Genomic DNA, 21,411 nt, shown 5'->3' with positions numbered 1-21,411 from the left:
GACAGACCGACTGACATTTATTATAGTAGATACACACAAACGTACATGATGTGAAAGACATGTCCTTATATTTCATAGATATTTTACACTTGCATGAAGTCTTTCTCGAAATGTATATTTTTTTATCTTCAACAAATCTTTGTTCATATTCTGCATCTGTGATTTACTTTGATTATTTCAGGTGCCAATTTCTGTCTGCAATGAAGCATGTCCTTCAGGCACACGGACAATAACCCTAACAGGACAACCGTTCTGTTGCTTTGACTGCATTGCCTGTCGAGAAGGGGAATTCTCCAATGGCACAGGTGAGTGATTTGACAAAACTCAAAATTTGTCATGTCAGCTTTCACCAGATCACATAAAAGACATGTAAAAAAAAGAAAAAGCTCAATTCGTATCGATGCAAAAGAAACCTGCAATACCTCACATATATGTAGATCAAAGTCTTGCTAGATACTGACCAAGCCGAAAACCATAATTCTGAGAAATCATCTTTGAATCTTTCTTGTGACATTCCTCCTTGAATGGAAGGCTCCAAAGGAATTTTGCCAAAATTTGAAATTTAGATTTTGTCCAAAAATACCTCAAAATTTTTTTTTGGGAGATGCATTCACTTTGTCATCTTCTCGCTTACAGAGCAGCCATTTAGCTGTCCTGTTGCATTATTTCTGGGAGGGGTTAGTCATGGGGGCAGTAGGGGGCTGAGTGAAACTACTGATGTAATGTCTCCTGAATATCTAAGTAGGATTTAAAACCTGATTAATTACTTTTACACAATGGTCTATTTTTACCATGTACCATTAGATCTTTAATCTCTTCTGAAGAGCAAATGTTGCAGCTGGCTTAACCTCCATTCTTCATAAGGCACAGCCTACTCTTTGATGCAAATGTTGTGGCATTGCAGCTGATGTTTTCTGCAACTCCATGGGTCTCACCCATTCCCTGAACTTCCCATCCAACATGTCTGTTAACTGGACTTAGAAATTACAAATAATCCATCCAACCTCCACTAATCATTATTGTCCCTCTTGGCTCCTCTGTACAAGTTATTATCAAAGCCTATTTCTTTCTGCTGTTGTTTTTATAAGTAAATTTGACACTAACAATAATAGTTGAGCACATCGGCCAACTGGCACTGACTGCCTTCTCATAAAAGGATTATCATTATTATCATTATTATTTCATATGCAGCCTGTGGCTGTTGGTTGCGTCATTGCTTGGAGTGCAGCTGCAACGCTGATAGTGCCCCCTGTTTCCAGCAAGTCTGTACTCATTTTGCTGATCTCGGAAGGATGACAGGCTGAGTCAACCCACCTGGTGTTATTTCAACAACACAACAGGGTCTCAAACTCAAGACCAAAATATATTAAGCCATCCACCTTAACAATTAAGACAACACTAGGCTTTTATAAATGGAGTGATCTTCCATCCCCAAATCAGATGATATTGACTCTGAATATAAATATTCACAGAAAAGCCTATTCCCATGCACCAGTTTATCACATCTGGTCTCCCACGATTCTATCCATACTGGTGTCCCTGGTATACTGAATTGTGGAAAATCAGGTGCAGTCAAGCAGCTTGCTCTCTCAAAATTTAAGGCTAACCTGACAACCTGCAAATTTAGATAATTCCCTCAGGCTCACAAATGTGTGTGTCTATATTTTGAGAAACAAGAAAATATCATCGTGATCATTTTGAGGATGAATTCTAAAACCAGTCTCCCTCTGCAAAGTCATATTCGGGCCTTGTCAAGTCTTCACTGGTGTATGCTCCTCTTACATCCCCTCACTCACCTCAAATGGCATCATCACCGAATCTGCTCGAGATGAGGCACAAAGTCTCATCTCAGGATTTGCTTCCAAATCAGATGGACTCAACCAATTGGACTCTATATGCAATGCTTTGTGTATTTTTCACAGAAGAAGATAAAAAATATTAGTTGTGCAATGTCGACCGCATTGAGTACAGGCCCAGATGGTCCATATCTAATCATAACAAAGGTTTGCAAATCCTGCTCTGTTACTCTTGCTTCTCCTTTCTCCGCTCTGTTCATCATGTGCTTATCTTTTGGCCACCTCCCATCTGCCTAGATGTCAGCTAACATCACTCATCTTCACAAGATGTAAGCACATCCTTTCAACTCCAGGCCCATCAGCTTACTTCTGTTGGGGGAATTATTACTCTCTAGACAAGAAACCTTTGCCTCAGTCTGAGTAGGTCAAAGTGTTTGTGTTTTTCCTCTACTGTTCTACTATTTAGTTGTTAAGGCCTACCACCTACTTATAATCTTGTCTTTCTTTGACACTTTGGACATTGCTTGGGTTTCTGAAAGTACAAGGTGACCGGGCTGATAAGCTGTGCATTCTGTTCTTGCGATCAAAAGCCCTCTCTGCTTATAAAATGGAATGGATATATGGGGAGGAGGAGGATGATCTGAGGGACAGCAAATAAATGGTACAGAAGAAAGAACTCCTTGTGGACATTGATTATTACTGGACTTCTGTGGTTTATTTTATCCCGATACATGCAACACTGAGTCGGCTAGACGTTGAATCCTCGAGGAGGTCAAGATCCCTCAACAATCTAAAGAATCCTTTCGATCACGACGCGGTTCGAGGGCAGAAATCCACGTCACTTCCAAATATAAACAAAGTAATGAAATCTATCATTGCTGCTGATGTGTTTCTTTACAAACAGCCCACTTTCTGATGATCAGCTGGGATTTTGATTCCGAAACAGCCCACCACGCAATACAATGTGGCTTCCTGCTCCACTTCTCAAGCTCGCTGACTGCATAACAACAGACCTCATTAACACCGAGCTTTTCTGACTTCCCTCCACTTGTGAAATCATCGCATTGGTATCAATGGTACCCTTTCCCTGTCCACTCACAATGGAGGTTGGAGTTCCACATGACAGTGATTTGGGTCCAGTCTTGTTTCTCTTTTCAACAAATTATTCTTTTGAAATAACCTCTTAGTTTTTGCAGATGACTCTGCATTTTGTTGTGCCGTTTGACATTCTACTGATAGGCAGACAGTAGCTGCGTCACCTTCTGCTAATTTGGAATTGATTAGATACTGTTGTGACAAATTTAACTTCTCTTTCAAAAGGGGTGTTTAAATATACCCAAACACCCAAGTTTCATTCATGCACTCCTTTGGAGTTCCCTTGGCATGCATGCAAAGTTTAGGCTGCTGGGTTTCATTGTTTTGGATTTGATCCTGAAAAACCCCGCAGTCTCAATCTGTCTATCCGGAATGATCATCTACCAACCCCCCTTTATCAGTCAGCTAATGGCACATGTTCAGTTTCTTGAATTTCTATCAGCCATGGCCTTTCCTCTGCTGGTACAGCAAAGCCAACTGTAAATTGAGCATTCTCTATTATTTCAAGTAATTCCTTCAAAAATAAGCATGACACATGCTGAAAGGCCTTTGGTTATAACTCAATAGTGGACTGCTTTCCCTTATGTGCTGGTGCCTCAGCATTACACCTGTCTCACCTGGAATCTAAAGCTTTCAACAATATCAGTGTTTACCACAACGAGTCCAAAGTACAATGACTGTCGTGCTCACATCACAGAATGGTGTGCTCTCTTTGGTTTTTAGTTGTAAAATTTTACTACCTCTCTTCCAGCTTAACTCTCTCTGCTTATAACTTTCCTCTGACCTTTCACTTCTCTGGGATGTGCATATTCATATAATCAATCTTCTTCATTCCAGGCTTACTGCCCACATTACATCATTATTTATATTCTAATTTTTTCAATTTGTGGAACTGTCTTCCAGAGAGGGTACATTCGCTATCTTGCTTTAAAAGTTTCAAGAAGGTATTGCGACAACTTCTCAAATCATCTCCCATCCCTATTTACGATCTATTCTCTCCCCCTGAATCCTATTTGACATCACCTTTCAATTAAACATTTATATGTTTCCCCCATTCATCCCTCTATTCTATAACTATGTATTCATTCCTTTGTTTATCATGTCCAACTGTGGCCACACTGTCAATGCTTTGCCCTTTTACACTTTCCTGTCATTCTTCTGTGAGCCCAGATCATCCACTGCCTCTGAAGCAATGGAAAACTCCATCTTATTTTTCAGTATAGTGAATATCTTTCATTTAAGTTTCCCTGCTTGTACCATCATCATCACCAAATAACAAGGATCAAGGAGATGAAGGTTAAATATTGGATCACACCCAGACTATACATCTCATAGGATAATTGTCCCAATCTTCCGAAGGATAAATTTGCCATCCCCCTTCATTGAGAAATCATTCAATTTGTGAGGCAAGGTTCATAACCTTAAAAAATCTGCTGTGATTGCTCAATTAGGAACAACAATCCATTTATTTATACTAATTATGTTTACTAGAAAAGAACTCCTCCCGAGGAACGGGGACATTCCACAACTTTTACGATGCCCAATATGTATTTGGGGGCTGGCAGGATGGCCGAGAGGTATGCACACTTGCCTCTAAGCTGTCTATCCTGGGTTTGAATCCCGACCCAGCTATAAACTGTCATCTCGGTGTTTCACAGGCAGGGTGATTCATCAATGTGTGTACCATCCCTTGGATGGACGTTTATCGGGCATATTCCCTTCCAGCATTAGTTGTTGGACATTAAAAATCTCACGATGTACTTCGCAAAGAGTTGGCGAGCTATTGCCGACACAATTAACAAATTATAAATTCCTGTTCTGTCTTCCTGTGCTGGAGTGGTGACCCAACCAGGATTGTAGCTTAGTAACTGCTTTGGCAGTCCAAACACTCCATATAGGACATCGTACTTGATGATGTTGGTGGTGATGGTGTATTTCATTCCAATTTTCTAATGCTGCTTTCCACTAGGTGGTGATATATGATACACATTCACACAGAGAGAATCCCCCCTTCATAAACCTCCATTATCACCCTGAACATGAGGGACTATTAGTCATTAGTTTCCCCACTATAAAACCTTTCCATGCACCCTGCGAGTTCAAATACTGTACCTATTTTCAACTTGTTCTATCCAGCAGCTTAGAAGTGCATATAATTCAAACAAAGACAAACAGACACTTCTCAGATGATGTACAGTTTGATGCCCAATTTGACTTCAACTGAATGATAAGGAAAAAGCCAAACAAACGTTTGTTTCATTCACTCGTGACATCCTGAAAGATACCATAAACAACTTAATTTTTTTTTCAGGATCTGAAGATTGCATTCGATGTCCAAAATATTTCTGGTCGAACGAGGAACGTTCAATCTGCATGCCAATGCCTGAGGATTTTATGGCACTTTATGACCCGATTGCTTTGATTTTGATTATTCTTGCTTCCATTGCCCTGTTGCTCACTTTTTCAGTCGGTGCGATTATGTTGCAGAAACGAGAGTCACCCGTGGTAAATGTCACAAACAGGCATGTGGTTGGACTTCTCTTGTTGTCTGTTTTGTGCAGCTTAATGAGCTGTATTCTGTTTGTTGGAAAGCCAACGGACATCATCTGTCAGACTCGAGAAACTGTTCCGTGCTTTTGCATCACACTAACTTTTGCCTGTGTACTCAGCAGCGCAGTTAAAGCTTACATCACTTACTCAGGTGCTGGAATTGCAACACAACTGCATATCTCAACATGCACACATTACTCGAAAGAAATTCAATGAATGAACCGTTTTACGTTTTGCTTTCTATTGATGCATTAGAACATCAAAAATCATGAGGAAATGAATGAGGTTTCTGTGATCAAACTTCATTAAGCATTTGTTGGCAAGTTCCAGTTTACATAAGGGTGTCCATAAAGTCATTGTGCAAGTTCAAACTTTTTATGCACGCATAATAAATGATAAAAACTACAAATGGTGCATTGAAGCACAATTTCTTCGGTTTTTACTGGAAAGAGTTCAAATTTTTAAGGTTTCCAGATAACCACCATCTTTTGTAGTACACCGTTCAATCCAATTTTCCAACATGTTGTGAAGTTGTGCAACTGATATTTGATTAGTGTTCTTGACCTACTTTTTCGGATTGTAACCAAATTAACAAAAAAGACCTTTCTTATGATAACTTGAATAATTTTCATCCGATTTTCATGATGTTGAGTTTTCTGGATAGATTGCAGATGGAACATGTTTTCTTAATTTACACTCCATCCCTAAATGTTGAAGCTGAAGGTCATATGGTGGTCTGAAAAAAAATTATGCCATCACTGTCTCACGTGTCAGAGGAGGCTTACCTTTGTGGATCGCTTTGTCATCGCAGATACAGTATCTAGTTTTAATTTTTCATTATTTGAGTTACATTTAAGAGAGATGTTCAACTTTTTCTGTTTTATTTCGTTTGCTATTTCCAGGAAAACCCCAGATGAGCTTGATGAAATATTTTAGTGATTTTGGTATTATTTGCACATGTGTCATACCACAGTTCATCTACTGTACCATCTGGGCCATAGCAGGTTTCCCACATGTCATCATGAACACGAATATGCAACCGGGAAGAATTGTTATCGAATGTGCCGGAGCATCGCTCGCTTGGCCTCTTTGTGCAGTAATCTATTTTGTACTTATTGCCAGTGTGTGCTTAGGCCTGGCTTTGAAATCCCGCAATCTACCGGTTGCTTTCAATGAGCCCAAGTTTATTACCTTTACCATGATGATCTGTTTCTTGGTGCTCTTTGCCTTTGTGCCAGCATACAGCAGCACACAAGGGAAATTCTCTCTCGCTACTGAAATGTTTGCCATTATTGCTTTGAGTTACAATCTTATTGGTTGTATATTCATGCCAAAATGTTATATTGCTCTATTTAAGAACACTACTTCAAAATAATATGACTTTTGTGGATCAAAACCTGTTATGTCTCCTCACTGAATGAAAAAGAACATTTCACTTTTCAAATTTCACAGGGAAGGGAACATAGCGAGCTGCTAGAATGAGGGGACACCTGATCATGAGATGTACCCTAATTTTTACAGGGCTTTGGTCTTGCCATTGCAGTTTCTTTTATATGGATGATGCTGGTTGGTTTGCCACTGCCTTCTCAGCAGTAGTAATTAAATAGAAGTCCAAATACTGCATTAGAATCATCAGAAGGAAGCTGCATAAGTAAAGAGCAAATATGAAGTCATCAGGACGAACCATGATAGGATTTGGGTTTCAGCCACCACTCCACTACCCTCAAACCCGTCCAGGCAAGGACAAGTGAGTCCTGCAGAAAACTTTCTGCAAGAATCCACTTCTCCTTAAAGAGAGAAATAACGAGTAAAATAGATAAAATAAAGAAAAAGCAAGAATTAGAATGAATAAAGAGAATTGTGGAAAAGTAGAAAGATTTGTGAAAGGAATAAAGAATAAAGATGTTGGGAAGAACGTGGACAGATAGATTTCAGCAGTTTCAACCAAGGCTCAAATGCAGAAACATGTACAAGCTACCAGAGGTCTTTCAGCGTGGAAGCACAGTCCACTCAGCATTCGGATATGGTACAAACATAATGAAACAGGAGACCAAACACCATTGTTCCGTTTAAGGGAGGAATCGAGAAGGACACCGTGGGATCATTGCAAAGGAAAACAATGTTTTAAGGTCATCCTATAGTTAATTTTTTATAAGGTCTAAGCATAACAATTAAGCTTCTCTCTGCAGATGTCTGTAGGATAGGCAAAGGTTTATAGCTGCTGTAGAGTAGGTTTCAACAATTAGTGCCCAATTTTTAATTGTCCTCAGAGTTTCATAGACTTCTATGAGGACTAAAGCACGATTTTGAAAAAATTTTTTCTTCCTGCAATCAACACTCCCAGTTTCCAAGCTGTATCTCGAAGCCAGCTAGGACTTTCGGAATGAAATTTTTCATAAATGATGTGAATAGGAAGGATGTGGGTTTGAAAATTGTGTTTTACCTCGACCTACTTTTAAGGTTATGACCCAATTCGAGCCATTTTAACCTTTTTCACCATAACTTGACTGAGGTTAGTCCGGTTGGAATGAAATTCCCATCACTGGATAGCCGAGAGCAAGGCACATTCAGGTTTTTTTCTTTTTTTGTAGATAATGCCAAGACTTGTACGAGAGCTAACACACATAAAGTATGACAAGGGGAACAGGAGAGAAGAGGGTTGGTGATGAAGGACAAAGAGTGAGGAACAAGGACATTAGATCTGTGGAAGGGAGACATGAGGGGTATTTACATCATACCCTATCGTTTAAAGGTCAAGGTCAAATGGCGGTTTGAAAAATAAACGCATTTTTTGTCATGGCTCAATTTTGCCAATGCGGAATCTCAAAAACCACTTGGCCTTCCAAGATGTTCTTGCATCAGAATAGTGTACCAGATATTTGATTAGTGTCTTTGTCCTACTTTTTCGAATTGTGACTTAATTAACAAAAAACACCATTTTGATCATAACTTCGACAATTTTCCTTTGATTTCCATGATGTTAAATTTTATGGATAGAGTGTAGATGGGGACACATTTTCGTAATTTTCATTCTATCCCTAAATCCTCGAAATCACGTTTTTGAAACAAAAGGTGACTTCTCAATGATTTCCGGTTCTGTGTTTGCAGTAAACCTGTTCTCTAAGGGCTCTCTGCCATCTTATCAAAGTTAAGTTTCCAGTCATTATTATTATTTTTTTTTTGTATACATTGTCGAGGCTCAGATGAGAGCTAACACACAACTCACAGCAAGGGGGCATGAGACAAGAGGGGCGGGAGTGGAAGGGACAAAACAGTGGGGAACAGACACATTAGGAGAACTGTGGAAGGGAGAGGGATGGGGATGGGACGAGGAACATGGCGATGAGAAGATGGACATTACAGGGACTTTCAGGAAGGAAAGCAGGGGAATTGAAGGAAGTGGGCTTGGGTGGATTATCGGGGGTAGAAAAGATCGAGGATTTGGATGGGGGAAGACAAGAGGTGATGGTGAACAGCTGTTTTGAAAGCCTGGAGGGAAGAATGGGAAAGAATAGTGAGGAAGTTTTTTCCAAAGGCGGGAAAAAAGAGGAATGAAAGAGTGAAGATGAGCAGTGATTCGTGATTTTGGTAGTTTTACCAGAAGGGGATTGTTGGTGGACCTTGAGCGCCCTGTGGAAATGTGGTGGGGACAAATCGCAGAGAGAGCAGGGTGGTCAAGGCTGGAGAGGAGTCGGTAGAAGACCAATGACCAACCTGCGGTGATTGAGTCAGAGGCGCAAAGACTCAGCTTCATTGCGGGAGATGCCGATGATCTTAAATGCCCTGGTTTCGACAGCATGAAGCCGAGAAAGGTGGGAGGAATGAGCACCAGCCCAGAGGGGAGAGCAGTACTCCATCAGGATACGGACAAAAGCTTTGTAAGTGGTCAGGAGATCAAGAGGGCCGAGCAAGGTCTTTGCACGACGGAGGATTCCCAGTCGGCGAATGGCTTTTGAGGCGAGGTTGGAAATGTGACTTTCACAGGAAAGGTCATGGCAGATAGTGAGACCCAGAAGCTTGAAAGAAAAGACTTCTTCCAGAGGATTGTTGAGAAAATGGATGGGGGGGGGGTTCTAAATGGTGCTTTTGAAGAGACATAGTGAGAGTGTGAGATTTGTCTGGATTGAAAGACATGTTCCACGTGTTGGACCAGTTTGTGATTTTATCCAGATCTGCAGTGAGCGAAGAAGCTGCTGCTTGCCGGTCTGAGGGATGACAGATGGTACGGCAGAGGATGGAGTCGTCGGCAAAGAGAAATAGAGAATTTTCCAGAGAGTCCAAGAGATCATTGATGAAAACCAGAAAAAGAACAGGGCCCAGAACGCTACCTTGAGGAACTCCAGCCTGCACAGGAAGAGGGGATGAAAGAACTCCATTTAGGGCCAGACGTTGACTGCGACAGGAGAGGAAGTCTGCGAGCCATGAGTGGAGATGGCCTTGAATACCATGGGAAGAGAGTTTGGTGAGTAGTGCCGGGTGCCAGACTGTGTCAAAAGCACGTGATATGTCCAGGGATACGGCTCGGATTTCCTGCCTGGCATTGAGGACCTCCATCCATTGATGGGAGAGCAGAAGCAGCATATCCAGGGTAGACTGACCTGGTCTGAAACCAAATTGATGATTGGAAATCAAGCCATTGGAGAAGAGGAAGGATTTCATGTCTGAAGTGATGATGGATTCCATAACCTTGCTGATGATTGGGAGAAGGCTGATTGGTCTGAAGTTACAGGGATCTGTTTTTGCACCTTTTTTATGCAGGGCAGTGGTGTTAGCAGATTTCCAAGTAGATGGCAGATGACCTTGGGCAAATGAGAGGGTGAATAGAACAGAGAGAGGGTGAGCAAGAGCAGAAGAGCAGGCTTTGAGGACACGTGGGCTGATGCCATCTGGACCGGTTGCAGAATCTGACTCGAGGTTTGAAAGCAAGCTCTCCACCTTGTCAGGAGAAAAGTGTACAGAGTCCAGCGACGGTTGGGTGCGACTGGGTAAAGTGGGTAGAGAAAGTGATGGGTTTAGGACACAAGATTTAGCTGCAAACGAGTTTAGACATTCAGCTTTATCACGTGTGGTATCAGCAGTGCGGAAATTTGAGGTAAGGGAGGGGATGGAGGGGGAACATACACCAGAAACAGATTTGATTAAACGCCACCAGGATTTTGAGGAGGGAGAGAGGTTTGAGAGTTCAGACTGGAGATGAGAAAGATGTTGTTTTCTGGCTCTCCTGAGGGTAGATACACATTTGTTCCGAGCTTTGTGGAAAGAACTGAGATTGCCCTCAGTTGGGTTTGCTTTCCATGAGGCAAAGGCAATTTGTTTCAGGACAACTGCCTCACCACAAGCTTCAGTAAACCAAGGGTGGGAGGAAGGGTAGGTCAACTGAACATGAGAGGGGATAAATCTGTGCATGAGGGAGAGCAAGTTTCTTTGAAAGAATTCCCAGGATGAGTTGATGTTTGAGAAAGTAGTGATAGGAGACCAGTCTGTAACTTTGATGGCTGCTCGGAGACCCTGCCAGTCGGCTTGAGTGAAATGCCAGATTCGACGGCAGTGAGGTGGTTCTCTGATAACAGCCAGAGAGATGTCCACTTTGACAAGGACGTGGTCAGAAGAACCGATTGGAGCGAAGGAAGAGCAGCAGATATTGTCAGGGAAATTTGTCAAAATCAGATCCAGAAGAGATGGAGTACCATTGGTTGAGATCCGGGTCGGGAAGTTGACCGATTGAGTCAGTCCTAATGAGTCGCAGAAAGCTTTTGCTGAGGTGCCATGACAGGTGAGAGAGGTACCCACACCTAGCCAACTGGTGTGATGACAATTGAAGTCACCACATAAGAGGAAGAGAGAGTTTGGATGAGAAGATAGAAGATGGTCCATGTTTTCGGATATTGAGGTGTAGATGGAGTCATCACTGTTCGGTGGACGGTACAGTACACATATAAACATGAGGTGGGAGTGGAGGGGAAGCCGAAGCTAGAGGTATTCCTGGGGTGAGGGGGAGTGAGAGCAGTGCATGGAGAGTGAGGAATAGAGTATTTGATGAAGAGAGCAACACCTCCACCAGGACGAGGCTCAGGTCTGTCATACCGTAAGAGGGAGTAACTGGGGAGAGATACTTGGGAGTCAGATACGTCTTGGGGAGGAAAGTTTCTGTTAGGCAGATAATGTCTGGTTTGTCAGTGGCAACCTGTATGGAAAGATCTGAAAGGTTTGAGCAAAGGCCCCGGATATTTGAGGTCCACACTTTTAATGAAGAGGTAGGGGAGGAGGCTTTGGGTGCAGGAGGTGGAGGAGAAGGGGGAGGGTAGGACAAGGGACAAGGGGGGAGGTAAGGAGGGTTGTTGGAAGAGTGTGGGGTATTGCAGAATAGTGAGGGGAGGGGGCCGAATGAGGAGGAAAAAATGCTCTGTGGTGCTGGGGGAGAGGTGGGACAAGAGACAAGGAAGAAGGCAGTTGAGGATTTGAGGAGGTGGAGTGAAGAGATGGAGGTGAGAGGGCAGTGGAGGGAGGCAGCTTGGTGGATGAGAGGGGGGGGCAACTTTGAGAAGGATGAGTGAGGGTGATGAAAGGTGGGAGAAAGGTGAGTGGGGAATTTTTGAGAGAGGTGAGAGGGAGGCTTGGAGGGAGAAGAGAGGGATGGTTGCTTTGAGAGTGAGAGTGAGGGGTGAGGGGGGTGAGCTGGCACTGAAGTTGGAAAAAAAGAATGGTTGATGGAAAGTGAACATCCATGGCAAACTGTGGTTTTTAAAAGTTTTAGGTCAGAGATGCAATTTAATACAATTCTTGATGGATGCAATGAAGGCGAATTCAGAGAATGGAGAGAAGAAGCGCTGTAATAGTTGGATTTTTTAGGCAAGGAATGAAGGAGAGCTCGAAATGAGAGCAGTCTGTTAAAATAGCAGAAGAGTAGTGCATTATGAAACAGTAAAGAGTACCACATGTGTGAGAGAGGAAGATGAAGCATTATTAGATCATTTTTGTTGTTAATATTAATGGTTGAGAGAGTTCCACAGATTAGGTCATGGAAGTGTAGAAAAAAAATCGAGGAAGAAGACGAGGAGGAAGTTAAGAGGAAGAAGAAGAAGCAGAATCGGGAGAACGTGAGCGTGTTGTTGTTGGGTATTTTTTTTTTTTTTGAGATAAGAAAGAGATTAGTTGGGAGAATGGGGGGATGTTTGGAAAGTGGGGAGGATGAAAATTGAAGGTAATGGGGAGAAAAAACAAAAAAACACAAACAAAAAAAAAAAAACGATCGAACACCGAGTGGAACCGGTAGGCCGCAAGCCTCGGCCAAGGCCTAGGCCTCAAACACCAGGTAAGAACGTCGACAAAAAATACTCACAAAATAGCACGATTTTTGAAACAAAACCGAACTAGGAACACACAGTAACATGTAGGTGAGAAAATTAAACAGTTAAAACGGGACAAATAACGACCGGAAACTTAACTTTGAGATCGTCAGCTGGGAGCCTGGAAGGAGACCTCTCGTCACTCCAAACCCAGAACCGGAAGTCCAATTTGGAATTTGTCCCCTATTAACTCTTTATTTTCTCCCATAAATGTTTCTTTGTGTTCCGAGTTCACTTTTGTTGCAAAAAATTGTGCTACTTTGTGTGTTTTCATCGACTTTGTCTTACCAGGTTCCTTGAGACCTACCCACTCTTCTCCTCTTGGTGTACGATCATTATTATTTGGATTCTCCCCTTTTTGGAGAATTACCAGTTTGCTATTCCTGTCCATATATTCAATTCTTATTTTCCCCACTTTTCCAATGTACCCCATCCCTCCCAACTAAACACTTCATATCTTGTCTTAAATTCAAAAGACAAAATAAAAAAATTACCTTTCTCCCTGCATACCCACAAATCCTGATCCTTCTTCTTCTTCTTCTTCTTCTTCCTCCTTCTGCCAGCACACCATCTTTATTCTCCTTGAGCTGACCCACTCTCACCATTACCTTCACAATTTCTTCCAAAAACCTTCCATTCCCAAATCTTACCTATTCTTCAAAAATCCATCAAAAAATAATAATCTTCCTTGTATCCTTCCTAACGATACACCTCCTTTAACCACATGTCTCTCTACTCTTCTTTATACTTTTCATCGATCCATCAGCTTCACTCTGCTTTTACCGTTCCAAATTCACCGTAAACCTCCACAATTTTACTTCAACCTTCCCTTTTCTGAATGTTACGCAATCTTTATTTAAAATAAATACATAAATTCACTTTTGACTATACACCTCCCATAGCCACGTGCTTCTACCGTAACCACATGATCTGTTTCTGCCCTCTGCGTTTACCGATCAAAATTCACCATTCACCTCACAATTTTTTTCTACAACCTTTCCATTACCGAATCTGATTAAAACGCTCTCAAAAAAATAAATAAATAATAAATAATAAATAATAAATAATAATAATAATAATAATAATAATAATAATAATAATAATAATAATAATAATAATCACAATAATCATAATAACGATCTCTTATAATGCTTCAGCTTCCTCTTTCACATGTGTGGTTCTCATTACTGTACCATAATGCACTACTCTTCTTATATTTCAACAGACTCCTCTCAATTCGACCTTTCCCTCATAATTTGCTGAAAAAATCCAACTGTGACAGCGTTTCTTCTCTCCATTCTCTTAATTCGCCTTTATTGCATCCATCAAGAAATGTCTTTAATCGCATCTCTGACCTAAAAAATAAAAAACCCAGTTTGCTATTAATGTTCGCTTTCCATCAACCATTCTTTTTTTCCATCTTCAGTGCCAACTCACCCCTTTCACCCCTCCCGCTCAAAGCAACCATCACACTCTTCTCCCTCCAAGCTTCCCTCTCACCTTTCACAAAAACTGCCCCCTCACCATTCTCCCTCAACTCTTCCCACTTACCCTTCTCCCACCATTCACCCCCTCACTCACCCTTCTCAAAGTTCCCTCCCCCCTCACATGCACAAAGCTGCCTCCTTCCCCTTCCCTCTCAGCTCCATCTCATCACTCCACCTTCTCAAATCCTCAACTACCTTCTGCCCCTTATCTTTCCCCCCATCTTCCCCAGCACCACAGAGCCTTTTCTCCTCCTCATCGGGCCTCCTCCCTTCGGGGGCAACCCCCACACTCTCTCAACAACTATCCTTACCTTACTTTTTAATAACTTAGGATGAACTCTTTGATATGCCAAGTCACAGACAAGGTTGTTTTTGTTTTTTTTTAAATCTCAGTTTGCTTTTACTGAGACAAAACATGACCAAAACAGGTTTTTTCGTGACGTGTCATGGTTTTCTACATTAGTAATTTTGCTGTCATGCATGTAATGTATGATCCATCATGATTCTCTGTTGTCCATATATGCAATAATATGTAATGTTTCATGATATATGCATGTCAGCACATGCAGATCATTTTATTATTTTGACCACAACTTGTATTACATTCATAACAGGAGAGGTTGCCCATTGTAAGATCATATTGTCATAACACAGGATATCAAGTGGTCCAACTCCTGAATCTACTTGGAATGTAATCGCTAATTTCAGCACAAAATTCGCATACTGCGTGGGTGGCAAGAGAAGTCAAAACAAATAAAAAGAAAAATACTTTAAATGGTAATTGATCTGCCATGAGAGAAAGGGAATCTGTAAAAGGGGAAACTTTCTCTCATGGCAGATCAATTACCATTTAAGTTATTCACTTATTTTTTGTTCTGATTAGACTTCGCTCATTTTAACAGAAACCTAATGATTTTCAACTCACCGCACACAGAAACGAATTTTTGTTGGCTCTTCATTCCAAGCAACAAACCTTTACTTCCCATATTTTCCTCCTTTCTGGATCACGAGATAAACAATGCATCTTCTTTCCTCTATCTGACTGAATGGAACAGCCCCATGCTGAACAGCACAGCATCTTTTCAACCCCAAAACTGACTGCAGGATGAAAAATTATCACGATGACGACATGTAAACATGATGGAGAGTCCACACAGAAGCACACAATTTAGCACTTCGCTCGGGGAAAATTGGTAACAAAATGGCACCTTGAGGTCATGTGATCATGCATACTCCAATCACAATCGTTTTCGCTCAAACCGAGTTGACCAAACTCTGTTATTCTATGGCACTGATTCATCGACCCCTCCCCATGCTCAAAGCCTGCAACCCAATTGAATTACCTGTCCATTTCACTTCGTACCAAAGTGATCAAATGAAAGCAACTTCAGTATGTACGCTCACGTTTTTGACCGAGTCAGCAGCCGAGAGGATGTATGTCTGCTGCACAAAGTGTGTACATGTACAGTGTGTAATCAATTTCTTGATTGCATTTCTTTTCGAAACTAAATGTTTGGATGTTCTCCTTTCAATTATAATATTCACTCAAAATAGTTTAATGATTATTGTCATCACTGCCTGCCAAAGCCATCACTTTGCTGTATTTCTCCTGATTCAGTCACGATATTCACTCCAATAAACAGGCATTTCATCATCATTCAATCATTTATGCTTTATGACTTTCTCATCGTTATCATAATTATTGTCATCAATGTAATAAATCATCTGACTGGCACTCCAAACAAAGTACACACTCACACTCCCAATTGCCAGACCTGCACACCATACACAGTACAAACATGCACTCCCAATCGTCGTAGCATAACATAATTAATTGTGATGTTCGATATGCATCACTATAACATGTAGGTAGAGGTTTGTTTTCCCTGCCACCCTGTTGTTTCAGGCCCCCACCAAAGCCTTCGCTATGTTTTATGTTATTTCCCTCTGTTATGTGTCTTTTGTATTCTTTTAAAGTGCACACCAAGTGCGAGGCAGGTGGGAAAGTAAAGTTTTAACGGTATTTAAATCACCACATGGAGGGCACATGGAAAACACGTTACACAACTGGCTTTTTGCTGTTAGTCACATGCTGAGCCGTGTGCGTTCTAATGAGCTTCACACCAGCCAGAGGGAGGATGAAGGCAATGCACTGGGAGAGAAGTCTGCGATTTGTGAAGAGAAGAACACACTTCATGAAGAGAAGTTTGCGCTTTGGGAGAAAAAAGTTGTGCCTTGGAAGATAAGGTTGCAATTTCGGATAAAGGTTTGAATTGAGTTTCACTTCCCTCTTTGTCCTTCATGGAACTCTCACACTGAATGGTGATTCAACTGCCAACCAGCTGAGTCACCATGGCAGTCACTCTCTCTCTCTCTCTTTATTTGTTCCCAGAACAACTGTTCTGCAAGGGAGTTGAACTGCCCAGCCTTGGGCACGTCTCTACCTCTCTGGTTTGCCTCACAAATTATCTTCATCGTCTTGTAAAAAAACTCTGATGTCTCTCGATCCTGTATGTGATTGATTGGGCCTTACGATTTGCAAAATTAGGAATCTACCGATTGCTTATATAATAAGCCAACACCATCCAACACTGTCTGGTTGTCCATCTGTTTGTCACTACAACTTGCTAAAATTTGGAATAAGTACAACTTGGAATAAATCTACAACTTGATAACGTTTTATGATGATCAGTTTGGAATTGTGACCTGTAGGTGACAAATAGACAGACAGACAGACAGACAGACAACATAACAAAATGAACTGAACGATATACTTGAAAAATCTTCGATTTTGCAAGTAGCAAGAATAAGACGTCATGCAGATCATGATACTTGCAAAATAGATGAAACAAATTTTACCTCAAAAATAATTGTTGGTTGAATTCAATGACAAAATTTGCAACTCCTCTTCAAATTTCAAGTGAATGGAATGAAAAGTGAGGATTTTAGAAATTCCACCTTAGTTGTTGACCTTGGGCCTATGATGATCTTTTGGTCGATTTTGACCACAAAAATAATTGACTACTTTAAATCAGTGACCTGAAATATAAATCCTATTCAAATTTCAAGTCAATCAGATGATAATTGAGGATTTTAGAAACACCACCTTAGTTGTTGACCTTGGGCCTATGTTGACCTTTAGGTCTGTGGTTACCTCAAAAATAATTGGCGAATTGAATTCACTGACCTGAAATATAAATCCTCTTCAAATTTCAAGTCACTCGGATGAAAATTGAGGATTTTTGAAATACCACCTGAGTTTTTAACTTTGGCCGATGTTGAGCTTTTGACCTTTTGACCTCAAAAACAATAACCTTCTTCATTTGACAAACTTTACCTTGTGGTGAATTTTTTTTAAGATCTGTTTACAATTATGACCTGTAGAAGACAAAAAGATAGACCGACAACCAGACAGACAGATAGAATAACAAAATCGACTAACCAATATACATGAAAAAATCTTCGAATTTACAAATATCAAGAAGAAGACGCCATACAGGGCACAACACTTGCAAAATTCATGAAGCAAATTTGACCTAAAAAAAAATGAGAGGTTGAATTCAATGACCATATATGCAATTTCTCTTCAAATTTCAAGTCAATCGGATGAAAATTGAGGAATTTAGAAATCTCACATTGGTTGTTTCCTTTGGCCTATGTTGACATTTTGGTCCATGTTGAACTCAAAAATAATTAGCCTGTTGAATTAAAAGACCTGAAATATGAATCCTCTTCAAATTTCAAGGCAATTGGATGAAAATTGAGGATTTTGGAAATACCACCTCAGTTGTTGACGTTGGAACTGTGTTGAACTTTTGGTCCATGGTCCATCTCAAAAATAATTGGCTGGTTGAATTCAGTGACCTGAAAAAAATCATCTACAAATTTCAAATCAATCGGATTAAAATTGAGGATTTTAGAAAAAAACACCTTATTTGTTGAGCTTTGGCCTATGTTGACCTTTACACCTCAAAAACAATGGGCTTCTTCCTTATGACAAGCTCGACCATGTGGTTAATTTTCATGAAGATCGGTTTAAAATTTTGACCTGTCAGTGATAAACAGGCAGACAGACAGAATAACAAAATCGACAAACCAATATACTTGAAAAATCTTCAATTTTCCAAGTAACAAACAAACAGACAGACAGAATATCAAAATAAACTTACACATATACTTGACAAATCTTCGATTTTGCAAGGAACAAGAAAAACACTTTGTGCAGAGCACAATACTGGTAAAATCTACCCCTTTCCAAAGGTTGCCATGGATACATAAAATTGTCAATTTCAATAAAATTAAAATTCACAATCTTAATCAAATTTCAAGTCGATCGGATGAAAAATGACGACTTCAGAAATTTGACCTCAATATGTATTTTGACTTTTGACTTCAAAATCAATAGGCTTTTCAGTTAAGACTACCTCTACAACTACATAAAGTTTCATGATGATTGGTTTAGAATTGTGACCTGTAGGCGACAGACAGACAGACAGACAGACCGAAAAACAAAATTGACTGACCAATATACTTGAAAAATCTTCGATTTTGCAAGTGATAAACAGACAGAAAGGGGTGAAATCATAAGCTTCTTCACCTTCGGTGGTGAAGGTAATAAAATTGTGGTCTTTAAAAAAAAAAAAATTGTTTTCACACGAGTTGTTAAAGCTGAATCATGTGCAAGGACAGGATTTATTTTTTTTAAAAAAACAAACTATTTCACATGTGCAGGCATGTGTAATTCCATATCCAATGTAAAATAAATAATCATTTGAAGGAAAATTCCCGAGAGATATTTTTTCGTTCTTTCTTACAATGTAATGTTTGTTGGGTAGATGAAGGGATTTCATAAGAAACATAGGATTGTCTGGAGTTTTTTTGGTTCGTGGACGTTGTTGAAACAATTATTAAAATCCAATTTATAATCATGTAAAATGCAATTTCACTGTCTAGTGCTTTTTGAGAAATAATTTAATAAATATCTTTTCTGAGAAAGCTGGTAAGGCCTTCGCTATTTTATAACTTGGTTTACGCAGTTCTTCAGCTAAAATGTAGGATCAGTAGGTCGAAATATAAATATAAATATAATTTCCATTTTTAGAAATTAAATATTTTTATATATTTTTTCGGATGTTCCATGGAAAAGACAAGGGCAGGTGGGAGGGGGGATAAATTTAAATCCCAGACCAGGAGTATCTAAGAAAACATTAAAGATGGAAGACCATTCAAATGCAGGATGCCCATGTTCACTGTATCATCTGATGTGAAAAACAATAAAGAAGGATTAAAACTTGTTTTTACAATATAGTCTGGCATGTTTTTTCTTATAGAAACCTGTTGTATCATCAAACAAATGGAAACAATGCTGAGAAAATTACTGTCCAAGTCGTAGATGTGTGTGTGTGCACACCAGTGCATAGTGCTGGATATGATTTTAAAAAGGTGTCTAGTAGGAGTCAACACGCTCAAAACGGTCAATCATAGCCATAACCAGCTCTTACTTTTCAGTGGGCATCTGATCGTACCGTCTGCCAATCCCCATGAGCACATCAAAGGCTGATTTCTGGTCCGTTGAAAGCTGAATATCAGCATCTCGCAGGGAAACATTGACGTACTTGGCACCAAAATCTTTCAATATGAACAGCTGTGTGCAACTTTCGATGGAAACAAAATCGGCACGATCGAGAGTAGCCTGCGAATCATCCCTGCTGCTGCACTGAATTGATACAATCGTTCGGCCAGAATATTCATCGTCAAGATGTTGCGTGATTAAATCACCAATACAGTCACTCAAATTTATACAGCTGACATCATTCTTAACAATCACTTTTGCCTCAGAAACCACAGTCAATCTGAACCATGCCGGCCACTGCTCAGACGCCATGACCGAAGACGACTGCGCGGTTTGGTTAAAGGTGACTCGGCATTTTGGCGTGCACACGAAATTATATTTTGAAAATAAATGCCGACGTTTACATTTCGCGTTTAGAAAGTTTTGCACCTTCGGCGGAAAATGTATAAATATAAAAGGCTAAAAATGTGTTTTATTTTTATATTTCATTTCCGCAAATATACCGTCTGCGGAGCCGTAAAGCAAGTTATAAAATAACTAAGGCCTAAAGAGCAAAATAACACTTTTGTTTGCTTTAGTTGTAAACTACCTTGTAAAACCTTATCTGTTTGATAACCATTCTTCTGTGACCATCTAGTCAGCAGAGCAACACGTGACTCTTTCCAATCTCCCCCCTCCCCACACCCTTTCCCAAAGCTGTGAACAATCCCCAAAACAAACCATGACCTCTCTATGTGGCATATTTGAAGTCCACAAAGTTCCATGTCATTATCTTGGTAAAAACTGCATATAAACACTCAATATGCGATGTAGTTTTGAGTATTTAGCTTTTAACAATGTAGCTGGCTGAGGTCTTTCTTCCGTGCACAGAAGTGTCTTGTGTTTTACTGAATAAATGGCTTGTATTAAACTTACTCTTTTTCTTGAGGTAGCATGAAGACTGCTCCCACAGTTTGGCGATGAGCATCAAATCTCTGCTGGAATACGTTTCTCCTGGGTAGACGAGCTCTTCACAGAGGGTTGCGCAGTCTCAAACCGAAACGAAAAAGGTAAGGATATGTACAGAGCTGTTTGTTGGGTAAAATAGAAGACATTTATTTACTTTTATTTTATTTAGGGTTATTTATTTATTTATTTTTTAAGGAAATAAGGAGTTTATTCCTTTAAGATAGGATAACATGTAGTATGTTTTGATTAAAGCATCGAGGGATTACAAGGTGGAGGATTAGAGACGTTGTGAAGGCGAGATTGCCGAGTTATGTAAAATAGCGAGAGGCACGACGTATAGAAAGATCATCTCTGAGTCTGGAAGGGCGGTGAGGCGAGGAGGGTCAGAAGGGCTGGTAACGGGGGCACTTTATTGCCAAAGTTTATGAAAGTCGGGGGCCAAAGGGTTTAATCGATGTAAAAGAGAGTCACTGACGAGTGCTTTGACAGATTTAGAAAGAAGAGCGCCGTCAAGTGCTTGGAACGATTTAGAGAAAGGAACATCGGAGAGTGCTCAGAATTTTAAAAAAAATATATGGGAAGCACTGACGAGTGTTGATCAGGAAAAAAACATCAAA

At 40.3% G+C, this 21,411-nt stretch overlaps 1 protein-coding gene across 1 annotated transcript in view; it reads left to right on the top strand.

The window, feature by feature from the left end:
• LOC147035758 (extracellular calcium-sensing receptor-like) overlaps positions 1–6,816 on the top strand; it is a 31,942-nt gene extending 25,126 nt beyond the window's left edge. Inside the window, exons 4-6 of the mRNA XM_085869347.1 lie at positions 182–305; positions 5,203–5,592; positions 6,344–6,816. Of these exons, the coding sequence (XP_085725473.1) occupies positions 182–305; positions 5,203–5,592; positions 6,344–6,816 (987 nt within the window). The remainder of the gene's footprint in view (positions 1–181; positions 306–5,202; positions 5,593–6,343) is intronic.
• The last annotated feature ends 14,595 nt before the right edge of the window (positions 6,817–21,411 follow it).

The sequence above is a fragment of the Eptatretus burgeri genome, chromosome 1 (genome assembly GCF_056783735.1).
Source record: "Eptatretus burgeri isolate ZD-2024b chromosome 1, Ebu_testis_v1, whole genome shotgun sequence".
Classification (NCBI taxonomy): Eukaryota; Metazoa; Chordata; class Myxini; order Myxiniformes; family Myxinidae; genus Eptatretus; species Eptatretus burgeri.
The sequence above is the reverse complement of the archived record's forward strand: the minus strand, read 5'-3'. Positions and strand labels throughout refer to the sequence as shown.